At 41.3% G+C, this 18,402-nt stretch overlaps 1 protein-coding gene across 1 annotated transcript in view; it reads left to right on the top strand.

Annotated features, from left to right (window-relative positions):
- Positions 1-18,402, top strand: part of LOC124775839 (ubiquitin-conjugating enzyme E2Q-like protein 1) — a 641,480-nt gene that overhangs the window by 593,509 nt on the left and 29,569 nt on the right. Inside the window, exon 6 of the mRNA XM_047250674.1 lies at positions 11,600-11,834. Within this exon, the coding sequence (XP_047106630.1) occupies positions 11,600-11,834 (235 nt within the window). The remainder of the gene's footprint in view (positions 1-11,599; positions 11,835-18,402) is intronic.

Genomic DNA, 18,402 nt, shown 5'->3' with positions numbered 1-18,402 from the left:
TTGAAAACATTGATTTTATGCATGCATACAGCTGCGAAAGACTCACAAGACACACAACAATATTAGTGCCATGCTGATAACAGGAATAGAACTAATGCATTACTTGCCAGGAATCACTCTAATTCAAAATTACACACAGTCTTCAATTATTCACCAACAGTAATCCTTACGAAATTGTACTTACAATGCACCATACCTATCTCTGTAATATATACCTTCCACTCTAGGAACGTGGCTACCACACTTTATAGATTCCTTTCTTCGGCTCTACTGCTGTCTCCGATAGATCTTCTACACACGAGTTAGATGTTTTATCCAAAACATCTGTCGTTGTTTGCACACATGACGCGTAATATTTGTGAAGACAGTTAAAGCCCTATATATGCCAGCATCAATACTGTCACTATTTACTGAATGTGTATCAGAAATAATATTAAGTTATAACCGCTTCCTTTCCTTAATAAATTCACTCATTAAATCATATTACGACCCCTATATTTGATGTACAAGTTCGCGCGTGGGAAAAAACCATTTCTAGCGAATAACGCCACTTATTTGTCAGCGATAAACTGGAATACCAAAACTAATGGCTAGGCTCGAGTTGAGCACAAACGGCATGCGGGAAAAAGTATATGCACAAACCGAAACGTATTAGAGAGCATTGACGCAATACTTCAAGTGGTGTGGAACATCCATTACTCAATAATTCAATAGATCTAGTGGCCACTCCATCCCTCATAAAGCTCTGCCACTGGGGTTTTCTGCTGTTAGGTCTTACCACGACATTTTACGTACTATATTATTTAATCCACTGATCTACTGCAGCGGTGTACCGTAGGTCTCTAGAAGAGTGTAGCGTTCCAAAGGATTGGAAAAGGGCACAGGTCATCCTCGTTTTCAAGAAGGAACGTCGAACAGATGTGCAGAACTGTAGACCCATATCTCTAACGTCGATCAGTTGCAGAATTTTGGAACACGTATTATGTTCGAGTATAATGACTTTTCTGGAGACTAGAAATCTACTCTGTAGGAATCAGCATGGGTTTCGAAAAAGACGGTCGTGTGAAACCCAGCTCGCGCTATTCGTCCACGAGACTCAGAGGGCCATAGACACGGGTTCCCAGGTAGATGCCGTGTTTCTTGACTTCCGCAAGGCGTTCGATACAGTTCCCCACAGTCGTTTAATGAACAAAGTAAGAGCATATGGACTATCAGACCAATTGTGTGATTGGATTGAAGAGATCCTAGATAACAGAACGCAGCATGTCATTCTCAATGGAGAGGAGTCTTCTGAAGTTAGAGTGATTTCAGGTGTGCCGCAGGGGAGTGTCGTGGGACCATTGCTATTCACAATATACATAAATGACCTTGTGGATGACATCGGAAGTTCACTGAGGCTTTTTGCGGATGATGCCGTGGTATATCGAGAGGTTGTAACAACGGAAAATTGTACTGAAATGCAGGAGGATCTGCAGCGAATTGGCGCATGGTGCAGGGAATGGCAATTGAATCTCAATGTAGACAAGTGTAATGTGCTGCGATACATAGAAAGAAAGATCCCTTATCATTAAGCTACAATATAGCAGGTCAGCAGCTGCAAGCAGTTAATTCCATAAATTATCCGGGAGTACGCACTAGGAGTGATTTAAAATGGAATGATCATATAAAGTTGATAGTCGGTAAAGCAGATGCCAGACTGAGATTCATTGCAAGAATCCTAAGGAAATGCAATCCAAAAACAAAGGAAGTAGGTTACAGTACGCTTGTTCGCCCACTGCTTGAATACTGCTGAGCAGTGTGGGATCCGTACCAGATAGGGTTGATAGAAGAGATAGAGAAGATCCAACGGAGAGCAGCGCGCTTCGTTACGGGATCATTTAGTAATCGCGAAAGCGTTACGGAGATGATAGATAAACTCCAGTAGAATACTCTGCAGGAGAGACGCTCAGTAGCTCGGTACGGGCTTTTGTTGAAGTTTCGAGAACATACCTTCACCGAGGGGTCACGCAGTACATTGCTCCCTCCTACGTATATCTCGCGAAGAGACCATGAGGATAAAATCAGAGAGATTAGAGCCCACACAGAGGCATCCGACAATCCTTCTTTCCAAGAACAATACGAGACTGGAATAGAAGGGAGGACCGATAGAGGTACTCAAGGTACCCTCCGCCACACACCGTCAGGTGGCTTCCGGAGTATGGATGTAGATGTAGATGTAGAAATGTTTGCTTACTATTCTAGAATATTCCAGTCAAGATACATTATGCAAGAAGCAGTACCTAATGCCTGTAAATTTTTAAAGAACTTCGCATTCACTTAGATAAGCTGCTACAACTTTGCTTCCGCCGTTTTGCAATAGATGGCAGTAGCGGCAAGTGGGGTTCGGGTGGTTGATCATAGGTGTAATACATTAAGCTTAGGCATCTGTAAACATAGCACCATAAAAATATTAGTCGATTTGACTGTTCTCGATTGAGGACGTCAGCTAACGTACCCATTTCTCGCCATTTGCAGGAAGTTTTAATTTTCTGCTTTAAGTTAAAGAAATCTACGGCTGTGGCTCTTAAAATGCTGAGTAAGATCAATGGTGAGGGAACTATTAGTGGACGAACGTGCAGAGAATGTTTCCAACGCCTTAAGAACGGTGATTTTGATGTCGAAGACCAGCATGGCGGTGGGAGACGGAACGTTTACGTAGCTACTGAAACAGATGAAGACAGTCAAAAGACATCATTATCGAAAGCAATTGAGGCGTTCGAGCCAAGCACTGAAACACAAACGGCCACAATACAGCGATAGACACATAAAGGTAATTTTGCAGCAGGTCAGTGCTCGACCCCATGTCGCAAAACCCGTCAAAATATACATGGAAACGCTGAAATGAGAATTCCTATCTCTCCCGTCGTACTCTCCATACGTTGCTCTCTCTGACTACAACCTTTTTCGATCAGTGATGCATCTGGCTGACCAGCACTTCCGATCATATGAACAAGTGTAAAATTGAATCAATTCATGGATCCCCACGAAAGAAGCCCAGTTCTTCCTCCATGGGATTCGTATGATATCCGAAAGTTGACAGTGTAGTGGTCAGCGATGAGCAATACTATGAATCATAATTTTTTTGTAAGTTTTTAACAATAAAGCCCCGAACTTCGAGAAAAATCGGCCGAAGCAAAGTTGTAGACCTAGTACTTTTACTTACCACCAGTTTCGATCGTGCAGATTATCGTTAAATAACATAAAAGTCCACTCCGGCACATCTAGCATAAACAGTACCATGTTGTCAATAGTATAATATTTACTGAAGAATTCTATTGTAGTCACAACGACTGGTAAAAAAATCAGGTTCCATCAAAACTGTGATAGTGGTTAGAGAGAATTCTAAAGTTATGCCATATGTTTTAAATGGAAATAATGACAAAATTTGAACAGGGAGGCTCGCTACAATTCATGCTCATTACTCGCTTCAAAGATTCAGTTCACAACACGAACATTATGTTCGTGTTGGCTTCGATTACGAGTACTCTGCGTACTCTGTTAATGTTGTGTGTTCATAATTTAATGCCTGATGGTAGTAATCGACATTTTTTGTGCTGAGCTACACTGTTCACGAGCTGTGATAGATGACATATGACAATCGTAGTTGTGATGCCTTACGATCTATTAGCAATGGTTATGGCGATAACGAACTTCACAATCTGTGTTTTATTTTTGTCGACTTGCTATAATCGATAATGGGTATGCTGGACTGACATTTTATAATACCTGATCTTTGTGAATATGAGTACTTTAAGAAAAACACATCGCACTAGGACCCCTGCACATTACCAGCTGTCGGATTTGTCCATATCTTGCGGATGTAGGCTGTCGGTCAACGATACTGCCGTTTGGGCCTTTCCACTGACTAATCTTATACACCTACCGGACGACATGTTGCCACCAGTCAAATTCTTAGATACCTCATCAGTTTTGGGATGAGGACACGGCTTGTATAGAGGAATGGAACAGTTAAGGACAAAAATAAAATATCTTAGAGTAAGAAGAGGGCCTGAAGACCAATGTGTTTGTAGTGCATGAATATCACAAATGTGTTAGTTTTAACCATACGTACTGAGTGTTGATAACATGTTGATGAGAGCATTGTCTGTCGCAACACGTTGTTGATAAGTGTTAAGAATGAATAAAGTGGAAGAACGCTACAAGTTGTGACTGGTATAATGTGCTGGTTTTTTCCTGTTGAACTATTGCCTCAGCGTGGTCAGATTGCAATTTGCAATTTCGGTATCGCGTCTTGTGATAGTCCGTTAAAATTTTTTCGGTAATTAATGAACATCTTGTCACTTTATCATGTTATATAAACTTCGTAAATACTTCAGTCATTTATTATATCAATGACAAGTAGCGCTAAATCTTCCGCGACGTGTGTGCAGTCAGCCAATGTAAGGCTGAAGGAGTGAGATGTGCGGGCCAGTCTGTATGCCAGGAGCCCTTTCCTCGCATCGCTCCTCTTGACTACATGGTTCCTGTTTGTCTCCCTCCTGCCCAGTCTACCCTCAATGTTTCCTCCAAGCATAGCAAGTGTGTGTGTGTGTGTGTGTGTGTGTGTGTGTGTGTGTGTGTGTGTGTGTGTGTGCGAGGAGGAGGGGGGGGGGGGGGGGGGTAGGATGTTTATGTGTGAAGTGTTCGGTGCATATCTAGGTGGATGTGTAATCTTTTACAAGAAATTCACCATGAAATTTCGTAACTAGACAAAACATAAAAGTAAATCCAAACCATTGCATGACTGAAGACCTTGCACTTCGTCCACCGAGCTTGGGGGTGTGAACTGCTGCAACTCCTTTTCTAATTCATATCCTGATTGCTCATAAACACGATTCAATCACTATCAGTCAGCTCAGATTCCGTGATGCATTCTCATACGATTTGGGATAGCGTATACAGTCCAGTCCGAAGGGCAACAACGTATTGTCTGCTTGTTGCTTTGGGTTTTCGACTGTTTTCTCATCCACGCCACTATTGTTGATTTTTGCCCCTGAGTTTGGAGCACTTAGTCAAACACGTGCCCACAGCACTTGCAACAACCTTGCATCCTTCTATCAGGTAATCAGTTGTATAGACTCCTGTCTCATTCATTAAATATTATGTAATATTTTAAATAATTAAATAATTTCGCACAAATCTCTCGCCTGTACGAAAATATTGCAACTTCTACTACGACCTGCTCTTTACTTTGCAATCTTCTCTAAACCTACTCATCTGCAGCTGAATACTTTGAATCGTGAAAGTTGACTAGTCACCAGCTAACGTTACTGAGGTCAATTAGCAGCTTTTTCTAACAGAGTTATCCTCAATTTGAAATGATATCTACCTTTACTTATAACTATCAGATTTCTCGAATTTCTTGTGCAGAATATTTGCTGTTACTCATTTTTACCTCTTTTTTCATTTTTAGTGCAACTGAGCTATTTTACAAGGGCCAACTTCGTGTTAAAAATAAATAAATATTACATGCTCATATGAATAACGTAACAAATCACTCTTTCTTGCAGCATAGCAACTAAATTAATTGACAATATTTAAAAAGCATTTCTTCTCCTTTCAAGGAGTAGGTAATTCGCCTTTCCCGGTCACAAAGAAAAGTATCACCAACGATTCCTCCGTCTCCCAATGTCTCCAGTCGTTATTCCTTATGGCATTCAGTTCAGCATTGAGACCAATCTTTCTTTATTTTACAGTGCAGTTTTTCACAGTCGGTATTTACAGACTTGGTGATTTCTGTTTTATGTTTGTTAGACTAAGGCAATTTCTGTTTCTGTCATTTCGTCTCCAAATGCAGCAGATATCTTCCGAAGTTATAAACAAGCATGTTAACTTTCTGAACTTGTGAAGTTTACGAATTATCTAACTATGTCTTTGTAGAATCTGAGGACGTCTCCAGTGTTTAGGGAAAAAGTTTAGGCACAAAAATGTTTTCGATCGCGGCCTGTTTTAAAAATTTTCTGTTATCTAACAAATCGACATTTTAACGTCTCTCCAGTCAGCCTTTCATTGTTCTTACGAATATCTATATCTTACCAAGCCATTTAGTATTCGTTACCCACGTCATTAAGCCGTACATAAAAACTGGTACTTTATAAAACGTCATTCTTGTTTTTTCGCGTTTTTCTATATAACATTTTTTGATCGTCTCAGATAAGTATTTGTACTTACTCAGTTTATGATCGACAGCCTGATCAGTGTCGTAAGTTTGCCATAGCCAAGGTATTGGAAGTCAAATCTATTGTCTAAAGTTATTTCTCTTCAAATTGCGTATTTTCTTCTAAAAGGCACTGTCTTGCTTTCTTATCTAGAGATTTTCGTATTGTATTCCGAGAAGGAAAGTTGGAGGTAAATCGACGTATATTGATTTTAATTTTGAATGTTATGCAAATTATTCATCTTTCTTTGACAGAATGTAATGTACTAAAATTTTCCTTCTCCGGAGCGCGTTTTGCAAGTCGTGTGATGCTTTACAGAAATGTGCAGACCAGAGAGCTGCGCAATTTATTTCCGGATTTGCTTTCAGGCAGAGGCAATTAGTACAGTACATAATGGGTTAATACTGTATTTTGCGCTATATGCAAACTCTGTCGTTTGATTAACGTCCAGGGATATTGTCAGGCGTAAAGGGATTACGGCAGCGTCACGTGGGCGCTTTTCAGCGGTAAATTGGTTTGTGCAGAATACGATTTTAGTTTTAAAACGTGTCGCGCAAATTCAAGCTGCCCCCTTTCCATTAAATGTTTATGCATCGTTTTTCGTCGTATTTTGTTTTCCAGAAGTTGATTTAATTTTTCTCGAATCAGCAAAGATAGTGTCCAAGGTACGTTGATCTCAGTGGGATGTTGTAAAACATATTAACCTCTAATTTCTTTCTACTCTCAAGTAAGCTGAATGGACAAGTATTTTCTTCCCCATTCTTGTTCTTGTGCTGAAACAGAAAAACATAAAGCTCGCTAAGCTCCTTTATGTCAATATAAATTATGAATCGTGTTTTTTAAGTAAGTACCGTTTTAAAATATGGCTGCTGCATTGCTGTGGGCGGCAATTCTTGCATGCCGGATGAGTATCTCGTTATATTGACTATCCACAAACACCATAATCGATGCATTAATCCGTGCTTACGATCGTTTGTGTTTATTTAAAAGACCTCAGTTAATTGAAAATCCCGCCATGTGTGAAATACGCAGAGAGATTCGTTTTCTGCGTGCAAAAGACATGAATGCGGTCGAAATTAATAGGCAGATTAGTGAAATTTAAAATGAAAGCACTACGAGCGATAGAATGATAAGACAGCAGGTTAAAACGTTACACATGGCCATATTATTGATCATAAGGACGTGCGAATGGGTCATCATGTTTCACCACTGAAGAATTACTGAATACCTTACGCGGAAAGTTAATGCAAACGTTCAAGTAAGCAGACACTTTACGATCTATTTCTTATCTAATAAGTTGTGTCCTTTAAAAAAGTTTTACAGAACATTTAAATTACCGAAAGTTTGGCTCGCTCTGGTTACCGAAAATATCTACTGAGGCGTACAATGCTAATTCAGTAGCAAGTACTTTGATTTACCTTGAGAGACACAGGCATGAAATTTTAAGCCTAACTGTCACTGGAGACGAAAAAAAAGGTGTACCGTGTAATACTCCAATTGAAACAATAATACATAGACTGGATTCACTCAACACCACGAAAGAAAGGTGAACATCATACAAACAACTTCAATCTGAGACATCATGTGCACTGTGTTTTGAGCTTGTTAGGTGATGATGGGATTTCTTTCACCACAGGTGAACTCAATCAAACCTAAGATGTTTAACGAAACAAAAGTTCGAAGTGATTCGGCAAGACGTCTTCCTTTTCTTCTTCATGTTTATGCCTGTCCACATGCGGCTCAATTATCAAAAAGTCTGATCGCTTTATATGGTAGGGACCGACTTGACCTCGTCCCGTGTAGACCTGGTCTGGTAGCCACTGACAGAGAAACCAACATCCATTTAAGGGTGTTAGCGACACGGTAATGGCAATGACCTCAAAAAGGTCGTTTTCAAGTGGTTTGAAAATTAGACGTCCGATTTATTTGGGGATTGAATTCAATAGTTGGCTATTCGCTATAGCAGTTGTCTTAATACTAGTAGAAATTATGGTGAAAAGGAGAGTAAAGTACAGAGTTTTGTGCAACAATAAAATTGTTTAAAAATTTACGCATTTTTGGTTTCAATAAATATTTAAAAAACTAGCAGCAACAAAGCAAAACCTAGTTTGATATCTTGGTAACATTGTGTGAAAGTTTGTCATCCAGTTATCATTAGAGGAGTAATAAAATTTTTCTGAAAATGCAGGGTAAGAGCACACGGGCCTGAAGTACTTGGTGTATACTTAAACACTCACCTGAATAAAATAATAAAGATTACAAATAAATATATAGAAAAACAAATTAGGAACTTTCTACTTTTCCGCGAATTCAAAAAGTAAATGTCGTAATGATCCAATAGCAAGGCCGAAAAACCGTTTATCGAGGGAAATGCAGAGTGGCAGTATTGCTCGTCATTCTTCCAATGAAGAAACTTTGTGAATCGGCCGAGGTGCTTACTTAGTTTTGCCTGTTTTGAGACTTTCCTTAAGGCAGCCTCTGAAAACCCGGTAGCTTTTGATGCCTGCCATCTATTGAGCTCTTATTTTCAACAACGTCAAAAGATTGACGGTAGAGAGGCTCTCTTAATGGCCGTCGAGTTGATTTTCTCGGTTGCTTTCTGAAAAGAAAATGTCACTGTGGAATATATGATTACACTCGAAGTGTGCTTATGAGGTAGGTACATGTATGTTTGGAAAAACCACTACCCAATGAGAGTAAAAGTTCTGAAAAGAAAACTTAAGTTGTCTTAGGAGACATGTGGGGTAAATAAACACCAACAATCAATGCTTGAATACGATAGAAAGAGCGAGCGAGGTGGAGCAGTGGTTAGCACATTGGACTCACTTTCTGAAGAACGACGGTTCGAATCCGCCTCTGCCATCCCGATTTAAGTTTTCCGTGGTTTCCCTTAGTCGCTCCTGGAAAATGCTGGCCAGGTTCCCTTGAAAGGGCACTGTCGATTTTCCTCCCTTGAAATATTCGAGCTCAGTCCCTAATGACCTCGATGTCGACGGGACGTTGAACCCTAGTCTTCCTTGTTTCCTTTTTTACGCTAGAAGGGACTGCACAAGTCAAAATACAGGTTATGGGCTGAAAGATCGCAAGTAGCTTTTTGATGGAATGAAACTACGCCCCGAGAACTCCTAAACCATGAGACCTGCGTACTTTTACCAAATTCTTCTATTTTCTTTTTCAGCACGCTACAGATAACACACACAACTGAAGTCGTGGAGAAAAAAGAAGATATTGGAAGGCTATAGCCGCTAGTTCCAGCAGCGAGAGACCGATCGATCTGAAGCAGTGGTTAGCGTACTGGACTTGTAGTCGGGAGGACGATGGTTCAAATCCGCGTCCGGCCACCAAGATTTAGGATTTCCGTGATTTCCTTAAATCGTTCCATGCAAATGCCGGAATGGTTCCTTGGAAAGGGCATGGCCGATTTCCTTCCCTATCCTTGACGCAAATCGAGCTTGTGCTCTGACGCTATGCACTTCAGCGTCCACATTCAGTTTTTTCGTGTCTTGGTCCATGCTGTCACCACTCAAAACAAGGAAAGCGAAGAGCTTGCAATAGCAGATATTTGTTTCATAGTATCAACGATGAAAAAGTGCTAATAGATCTTAAGATACGCGTTTTAGAACCCATGTTTGTTAGACTTTTTTGCTTCGAATGATCATTTCTTATCTCTGATTACGGCCCATTCCTCCTGAGAAACACTGTATAACTTATCTGCAAAATCATGTCATTGTACGGCACATAGTTCAATAAATAGAACATCATAGTTATTCAGACGTGTGAGAAGCTACGTTTCCTTAAAATGGAGCGAGAATTATCCAGGCTATACCGACCCAGTGTTTGATAATCTGAGCAGTTATCACAAAATTTAAACATATTTTTAGACGTTTGAAAATGTTTTATATGAGGAAGTTCGATTCTGTAAAGATTGGTGGTTTGAGATTACGGTTGACAACTCAATAAGATAAAATAAATGCCTCATTCATGTGTGGGTAATAATAGTTCTCAAAGATAGGACTAAGTCGATAGGTCTCTACTGAGTGATCGAGAGTTACAGTGATTGGCAACTTAACTCTTGCTCTTCCACTACACATCTTTTGTAAAATGGGAAGACATGGTACATATTAAACTTCAACATTTTTGGGTTAGGCTTTACCGTGACTGTTATTGCTATCGAATGAAACAACAAGTTTACTGTTACCAGTAACTGGTCGTAATACATCACAAATAACCTGTTACATTTTGTAGTATCAAGACACCGTCTTTATTTACAGAATGTTAACAGTTTATTTGTGATGTATTAACACTTTGCCGTCCGCACATCTCGTTCAAATGTATTCGCTAGGCGCCGGCAGCGCTAATGCGGATTAGTTGGCTTGTCGCCAGCCGTTCTTGACATTATCGGGAGATTATAAATTGTTACTTTTACTAATCTCATCGTTAGTTCTCGTAAGTTCTCAACCCTGTTTCCCTACTGTCATGAAATTTCGAAGATATACATCGTAAATAAATACAAAATTTATTTGTTTCATGAATTTGTTTATTTGCATTGTCTTTGGTACTTTGTTTTGCTGCGCATCACATGAAAAAGATATAACGTAACTCTACAAGACTTGCACATTAAGTTTGTTGTTCTTTTTTTTTTTGTTTTTGGAACATTCATGGCAGTTTCTTCGTTTTCGTTTATTCCTTTCGGAAATACGTAGGCCTATTAGTTGGTGTTGCTTTATGTGACTGGAAAGTCTGTTAACCGGATCATGATGAGACATACGCGATGTAGTGGCAACCTCCAAGTTTTGCTCCGCGCATTCATCGTAAATAATCGTATCGTCTCTTTATTCTGCCATGAGGAAAGGGCACAAGTACGTATAAAAACAAAAAAGTTATTGACGTGTGTAACTTATTGTTACCGAAACAAAACACCAACAGAATGCAAAAGATACTAAAGTGCTGTCGCCGGCCACTGTGCGATACTACGCAAACGACACCATTGTGGCGTCACCGGCCATTGAGCGATACCATACCCACGACACCACTGTGGTGTCGCCGGCCGCTGACCGTTATTTCGCGCACGACACCAGTGTAGTGTCGCCGGACGGCAGAGTGTTAATACAGGAAAAGCAGCCCGTGACCACTGGAGACAGTGCCCCAAAGTCGTAACAAAACACACACATGTCGTACTAGCACAGGTAAGTCCACGTGCTGACGAAGGTTTCAACCTTTGAAACTCTCTGTGGATATAAATAAACAGATATTGGTAGCAGCGGACATGATAAAGTAAAATGATTGCTTTGAATGGCGTAGTCTCATGCACGCAGTGGAATTTTTACTTACACAGGTTGAGCACTGACAAAACAGGAAATGCGGGAGTGGTGGTGCTAATGACTGGCTCCGTTTGTCGACAGGCACGGCTACCACCACAGGGACGCGGTGACGCCGGCGGAAAGCGCCGAGGCCAGAGGCGGGGGCGGAGTGGCGGGGGCGGCGGCGCCGGTGCGGAAGTCGGCGCTGAGCCTGCTGCGGCCCAAGAAGAGCTCCGCCGCGGCTGCGGGGGCGGGCGCCGGAGCCGCCGCCGCGGGGCACTCGGCCGACAAGGGCGCCTGCGGCTCCCAGGCCGGCGCCATCGCAGCCCACAAGACGGTAAGAGCAAGCGCCTCTCATCGAAACGCTGCGAACAAAAGGGTTTCCCGCCAGGAATGGTCAGTATACAGGGATGTCACAGCAAAGATCATTCGAAGCAAAATCTACATTTACAGCGATACTCTGCAATCCACCTTACATCGCATGTCGCAGGGTATCCCGTACCACTACTAGCTATTTACTTTCCTGTTTCACTCGCATACAGTACGAGGGAAAAACATCTGGCTGTATGCCTCCGTATGAGCACTAATTTCTGGTATCTTATCTTAGTAGTCCTTACGTGCAGTGTATGTTGGTGGCAGTGGAATTGCTCTCCAGGCAGCTTCAAATGCCGGTTCTCTACATTTTCTCGATAGTGTTCCTCGAAAAGAACGACTTCCCTCCAGGGATCCCCATTTGTGTTCCTAAAGCATCTCCGTAACACCTGCGTTGTGTTCGAACCTACCAGTAATAAACATAGCACCCCACCTCTGAATTGCTCCGATGTCTTCCTTATCTGACCTGCTGCGTCTTCCACACACTCAAGCAGTACTCAAGAATAGGCCGCACTAGCGTACTGTGTGCGGTGTTCTTTACAGATGAACCACGCTTCCCTAGAATTTCTCCCAATAAACCAAAGCCGACCATTCGTCTTTCCTATCACGATCTTCACGTGCTCGTTCCATTCCATATCACTCTGCAAAGAGACGCCCAGAGATTAAAACGACTTGACTGTGTCAAGCAGGACACTACTATTGCTGTATCCGAACATTACGGGTTTGTTTTTCCTACTCTTCCGCATTAATCTACATTTTTCTACACTTAGAGTAAGCTGCCATTCATCAGACGAATCGGAAATTTTTTCTAAGTGACCTTGTATCCTCCTACAGCACCTACGACACCTTACCGTACATCACAGCATCATCGGCAAACAACAACAGACTGCTGCTCACCCTGTCCACCAATTCATTTATGTATACAGAGAACAACAGCGGTCCTATCACACTTCCCTGAGGCGCTCCTCACGATATCCTTGTGTCTGATGAACACTCGCCTTCCATAAATTAAGTCTGAGAGCCATTCATAAAGCTGTGAACTTACTCCATATGCTCGTACCTTCTTTAACAGCCTGCAGTGAGGCACCGTGTCAAACGCTTTCCGGAAAACTACAAATATTGAATCTGCTTGATGCCCTCCTTCGATAGTTCGTAGTATATCATGTGAGAAAATGGCAAGCTGCGTTTCGCACCAGTGATGCTTTCTAAAACCATGCCGATTCGTAGACGAAAATTTCTCGGCCTCAAGAAAATTTTTTATAGTCGAACTGAGGAAATTTCCAAGGATTCTGCAGAAAACCGATGTTAGGGATATTGGTCTGTAATTATGCAGGTCCGTTCCTTTGTCCTTTTTACGAACAGGAGCCACCCGCGCCTTTTTCCAGTCTCCTGGGATTTAGAGCTGGGTGAGATATTCGCGATAAATGCAAGCTAAATGAGTGGCCATTGCCGTAGAGTACTCTTTGAAAAATGGAATTGGGTTTCCATCCGGACCTGGTCACTTATTTGTTTTCAACTCCTTAAATTGTTTCTGTACGCCAGGAATGCTTATTAGTATGTCGTACATATTGGAGTCTGTTTCATGGTCAAACGACGGTATGTCTATACAATTCTCCTGCTTGAATGATTTCTTAAATTCGAAATTTAAAACTTCGGCTTTCATTTTGCTATCTTCAATTGCCAAATTTCCACACCAGACTGGTCAATAAGTGATAGGATGAAAGCCTCTCGGACACCCTGCACACATGGTGCGCGTGTAGCTTTCGGTGAATGGACGTTCATCTAAACAGCGGCCTGTGTTTAAATGTAAAGATGTGCGGCCACATGGACATGGACGTCGATACGTGCCACGCAGCGTACAACACCATCAGTTGTCCTTTTCTCTGGTGGTATCTCGCAATACATGGATGAAGGGCAACAGACAGATTCCATATTCCAATATTTCCGCTGAGAGTTCGTCACAGTGACACAATGCAAACTGTAAGCAAAGGTTAGGACATAGGAGATAGTTTCCCTGATCACGTTTTAAGTAATATGACCCAGTACCTTGTCCTGGACGGAGAGTGTTCATCAGAGACAAGGATATCACCATGAGCGCCCCAGAAAGTTGTGAAAATTCCGCTCTTGTTCTCTATACAAAGTGAAACGGGTTCAAGTGCAGATGTTTCTATTGGTGACTAAGGACAAAGTGCTGAAAAACAATACATCAGTATTTACGTCATTTGAAGACTAATAGTTATACCCATTACAAATCTAATTCCTCCAAATACATGTGAGAAGAACAAACTATTAATGCTTATTTTCCCCTGAACAGTAGGTCATGTGTTAAAGTGTGGATGCGTGGACGCAAAACAATTAGTCTATGCTGACAGCCGTACTCCACTTAGTGGTGTAGTTTGACCGTAAGAAAACATCAGGTCGTAAAGTTTGTTACGTGTTTGTGGGAAGACTGTTCGACGTAGTGAAAAAACGAAAAAACAACCAGCACACTGATACATGCATATCATAAGGTACCACTGTAAAAATACCTGCACTTGTACCCATTAGACCATGTATACATAAGAGATCTGTCGGATAGCGTGAGCAGCAATCGACGGATATTTGCTGATGATGCTGTAGTGTACGGAAAGTTGTCGTTGTTAAGTGGCTGTAGGGAGATATTTGATGACTGGGACAGATTTTGTGTATGGCTTGATGAATTTCAGCATGCGCTAAATGTAAAAAAAACTGTAAATTACTACACATATGTAGGAAACACAATCCTGTGATGTTCAAATACAGTACTAGTGAAGAGCTGCTTGACAGAGTCACATCTATTGTATTTCTAGATGAAACGAGGCAGAGTGACCGAAATATAAGGAACACGAATGGATGGTTACAGGGCAGTTGAATGCCACTTTGTATTGGGCTAGGTGACAGGACGTAAATTTACATCTACACGATTACTCTGCGATTCACACATAAGTGCCTGGCAGAATATTCATCGAACCACTTTCATCCTATTTCTCTGCCGCCTCTTATTTTATTGCGATGACGATTTCTCCCTACGTAAGTGGGCGCCAACAAAATATTTTCGCAGTGGTGAAGAAAGTCGGACGTTAAAATTTCGTGAAAAGATCTTGCTTCAGCGAAAAATGCTTCTTTGTTTAAATGATTGCCACCTCAAATCTCTGATCATATCCGTGGCACTCTCTCCCCTATTTCACGATAATACAAAGCGAGCTGCCAAACTTTAAACTTTTTCTATGTCCTCCCTGAGTCCTATCTCGAAAGAATCCCATACTGTACAGCAACACTGTTGCAGAGGACGGACAGTCGTAATGTTGGCCGTTTCTTTAGTAGATTCGTTGCATCTTCGAAGTGTTCTACCAATAAAATGCAGTATTTGTATTTGTTTCATCTTGCACACAACATTATCTATGTGACCGTTGGCATTTAAGTTGTTCGTAACTGTTTATCCCTAGGTATATTATTGAACTGACAGCCTTCAAATTAGCGTGATTTATCGTGTAACCGAAATTTAACGGATTCCTCTTAGTACTCATGTGGATGATGTCACATTTTTCATTATTTAGAGTCAATTGCCACATTTCACACTGCACAGATAACTTCGATGAGGATAGAAGTTGAAGTAATGAATCAAAATTTGTATCAAGTCTGGGACTTCAATTCAGGTCTCCTCCTTACTAGGCAGATGGGCTGAGCTGTGTTGGGGTACTCCGTGCAGCTGTGTTAACCTCAATTCCAGGGTGCAAGCACTATACCTCAGCGTGTTCGGTCAGAGGGCTGGCTGACTTCTGAAATAAAAAAAAAACTGAGTGGACTATTCAACGATAAACTTGAAGGGGTGTCATGTGACGTCCGCCCAGATCACATAACAAGAACAGCGAGGAACAAATGAAATGAAAAAAATCCTTGATATGGCTGTACTAAAAAAAAAGAAATACGGTGTATTTGATCTGCCCAGTAAGCAGAACAATCTTGTTGTGTCACAGATTTTGATTCATTGCTACAGCTCTTATCCTTACCTAAAGTAGAGACTCATTGTGTCTCCAGGAAAACGTAATTACATAATTACATCTGATCCCCACAGATATATTGTCTAAATCATTTTGCAATCGGGTTTCATCTACTGGTGACGTCACAAGACGGTAAATGAGAGCCTCATCTGCAAGCAATCTAAGATGGCTGCTCAGGTTGTTTGCTAAATCATTTATATGGGTTAGGAACAGCAGAGAGTGTATAACATTTCCGTGGGCAACGTCAAATATTACTTCTGTTTTACTGGATGACTTTCCGTAAATTACTACGAATTGTGACCTTTATGGCAGTATATCATGAATCCAGTCGCACAACTGAGACGGTACTCCACTGGCACACAATTTAATTATAAGCCACTTGTGAGGAACGGAACCAAATCTAGAAATGTGTAATCAGTTCTAGATTCCTGTTGATACTTGATACATCATTTCATCATGAGAATAAAAGGCTAGTTGTGTTGCACAAGAACGACATTTTTTGAATTCGTGCTCACTATGTCTCAACAGATCGTTTTCTTAGAGGTAATTCATAATATTTGATCACAGTATACGTTCCAAAATCTTGCTAGATATCGACGTCATTGATATGAGTCTGTAATGCAGCGGATTAGTCCTATTTCCTTTATTGAGGATTGGTGGGACCTGCGCAAATTTCCAGTGTTTAGTTACGAATCTTTCTCCGTACGAACGGCTGTATACCATTGCTAAGTACGGAGCTATTATAGCAGCATACACTGAAACGAATCTAATTGGTCTGGATCGGAATACTTTCCTTTCTTAAGTGATTTGAGTTGCTCCGCTACTCGATGATATGTACTTGTAAGGTACTCATGTTGGCATCAGTTCTTGATTGGCATTCTGGAATTTTTACTCCCTCTCATTTGGTGAAAAAGTTTCAGAAACTGTATGTAGTGGCACTGTCATAGGTAACATTACCATTGTTACCAGGCAGAGAGCCGGCCGCGGTGGCCGAGCGGTTCTAGGCGCTTCAGCACGGAACCGCGCGACTGCTACGGTCGCAGGTTCGAATCCTGCCTCGGGCATGGATGTGTGTGATGTCCTTAGGTTAGTTAGGTTTAAGTAGTTCTAAGTCCTAGGGGACTGATGACCTCAGATGTTAAGTCCTATAGTGCTCAGAGCCATTTGAACTACGCAGAGAAAAAATTGATTTTGTTTCGGCGCTGGTGTACGTTAGATACGACCACAATGTCTTTGGATTTTCAGTCAGATTTCGAAACAGAGTTTCATTTTGGAAACTATTAAAACCATCTCGTACTGAAATACGGCTAAATTTTGAGCTCCTGTAAGACTTCGCCACTGTTGAGGAGTAATCTTCTGATCTGTTTTGTGTATCGTGGGGGACCAGTTCCGCCGCTTATTAATATACGAGTTGGTATAATCTTTCAAATTTTGTTGATACTGTTTCTTTGAATTTGAGTCACGTATGGTTTACATTCACATAGTTAGATCTGAGGGAATGTAGACTGTGTCTTAGGAAGGAGAAAAGCGAATTTTTATCTACTTTTTCTAATAGACATATTCTGACTTTACTTTTAGTAGATTTTGTTGTTACAGTATTTAATCTCGTTACAACGATCTTGTGTCACTGATCCCTGTATTGGTCGTGATGCTCCCTATTCCCTCAGGATCATTTGTTCCTAAGAGATCAAGTACGCCATACAATATCTTGCACAGTATAAACGGTGGTGTTAGGAGATTACGTGCACCAATACACAATGATCCTCTTTACCGTGAATGATACGTTCTTTCAGCGATTTCATGTGCCCTACCACAGAGCTACAAAGTCGGGAAGACCGTCATGCAGGATTCTTAGAACTTCCAGGACTCCGCTGGGTACCATTCTACAGTCATTGGAGCCACAGGATAGACAGCAGTTCCACATTCAGTGGAGACCTCTCAGCGTCCAACTGTGTTACACCCAGGGCACGTTGATGGCCTCTGCACAGCAAGCAGTGCTTACTCTCGATGGCAGGAGTGATCACAATAATGAGTCTTGACAGTGTAATCGAGAGATATGGAATTTTCAGCTGGAGTGTAATGTGAGTTTATATATAGAGTATCAGCTGAATAAAGACATCCGTTGAAGTGGGAATCCAGCGAAACATGTAGCATAATGGCTGAGTCTGTTACTGTCCCTATGTAGCACTGATTTTCAGTTAGACTAAACGCCCTCCGCGTGCCAGTATCCAGGATTAAAGGACCAATGAATGGGCTGGCTTGCTTCAGGAGAGGATGCAACGGCTTTATGACACGCTCTCCCGCACAATCAGTATATACATCCAAGCCAGAGGGGGTGCAAGTCACACTAATAAGTGGGCTCTTACTGACAAATTACTTCTAAATTTGACTCGATATTGTAATAACTAAAATAATGTCATATAACCTCTGTCAACCAGCGAAATTTCATTTCTTTCCTTCCTCCCCCTATGGGTGCTTCACCTTTTTTTTTTTTTTTTTTTTTTTTTGCAGAGT

The sequence above is a fragment of the Schistocerca piceifrons genome, chromosome 2, assembly GCF_021461385.2.
Source record: "Schistocerca piceifrons isolate TAMUIC-IGC-003096 chromosome 2, iqSchPice1.1, whole genome shotgun sequence".
NCBI lineage: Eukaryota > Metazoa > Arthropoda > Insecta > Orthoptera > Acrididae > Schistocerca > Schistocerca piceifrons.
Note: the sequence above shows the minus strand (reverse complement) of the source record. Positions and strands in the feature narration are given on the sequence as shown.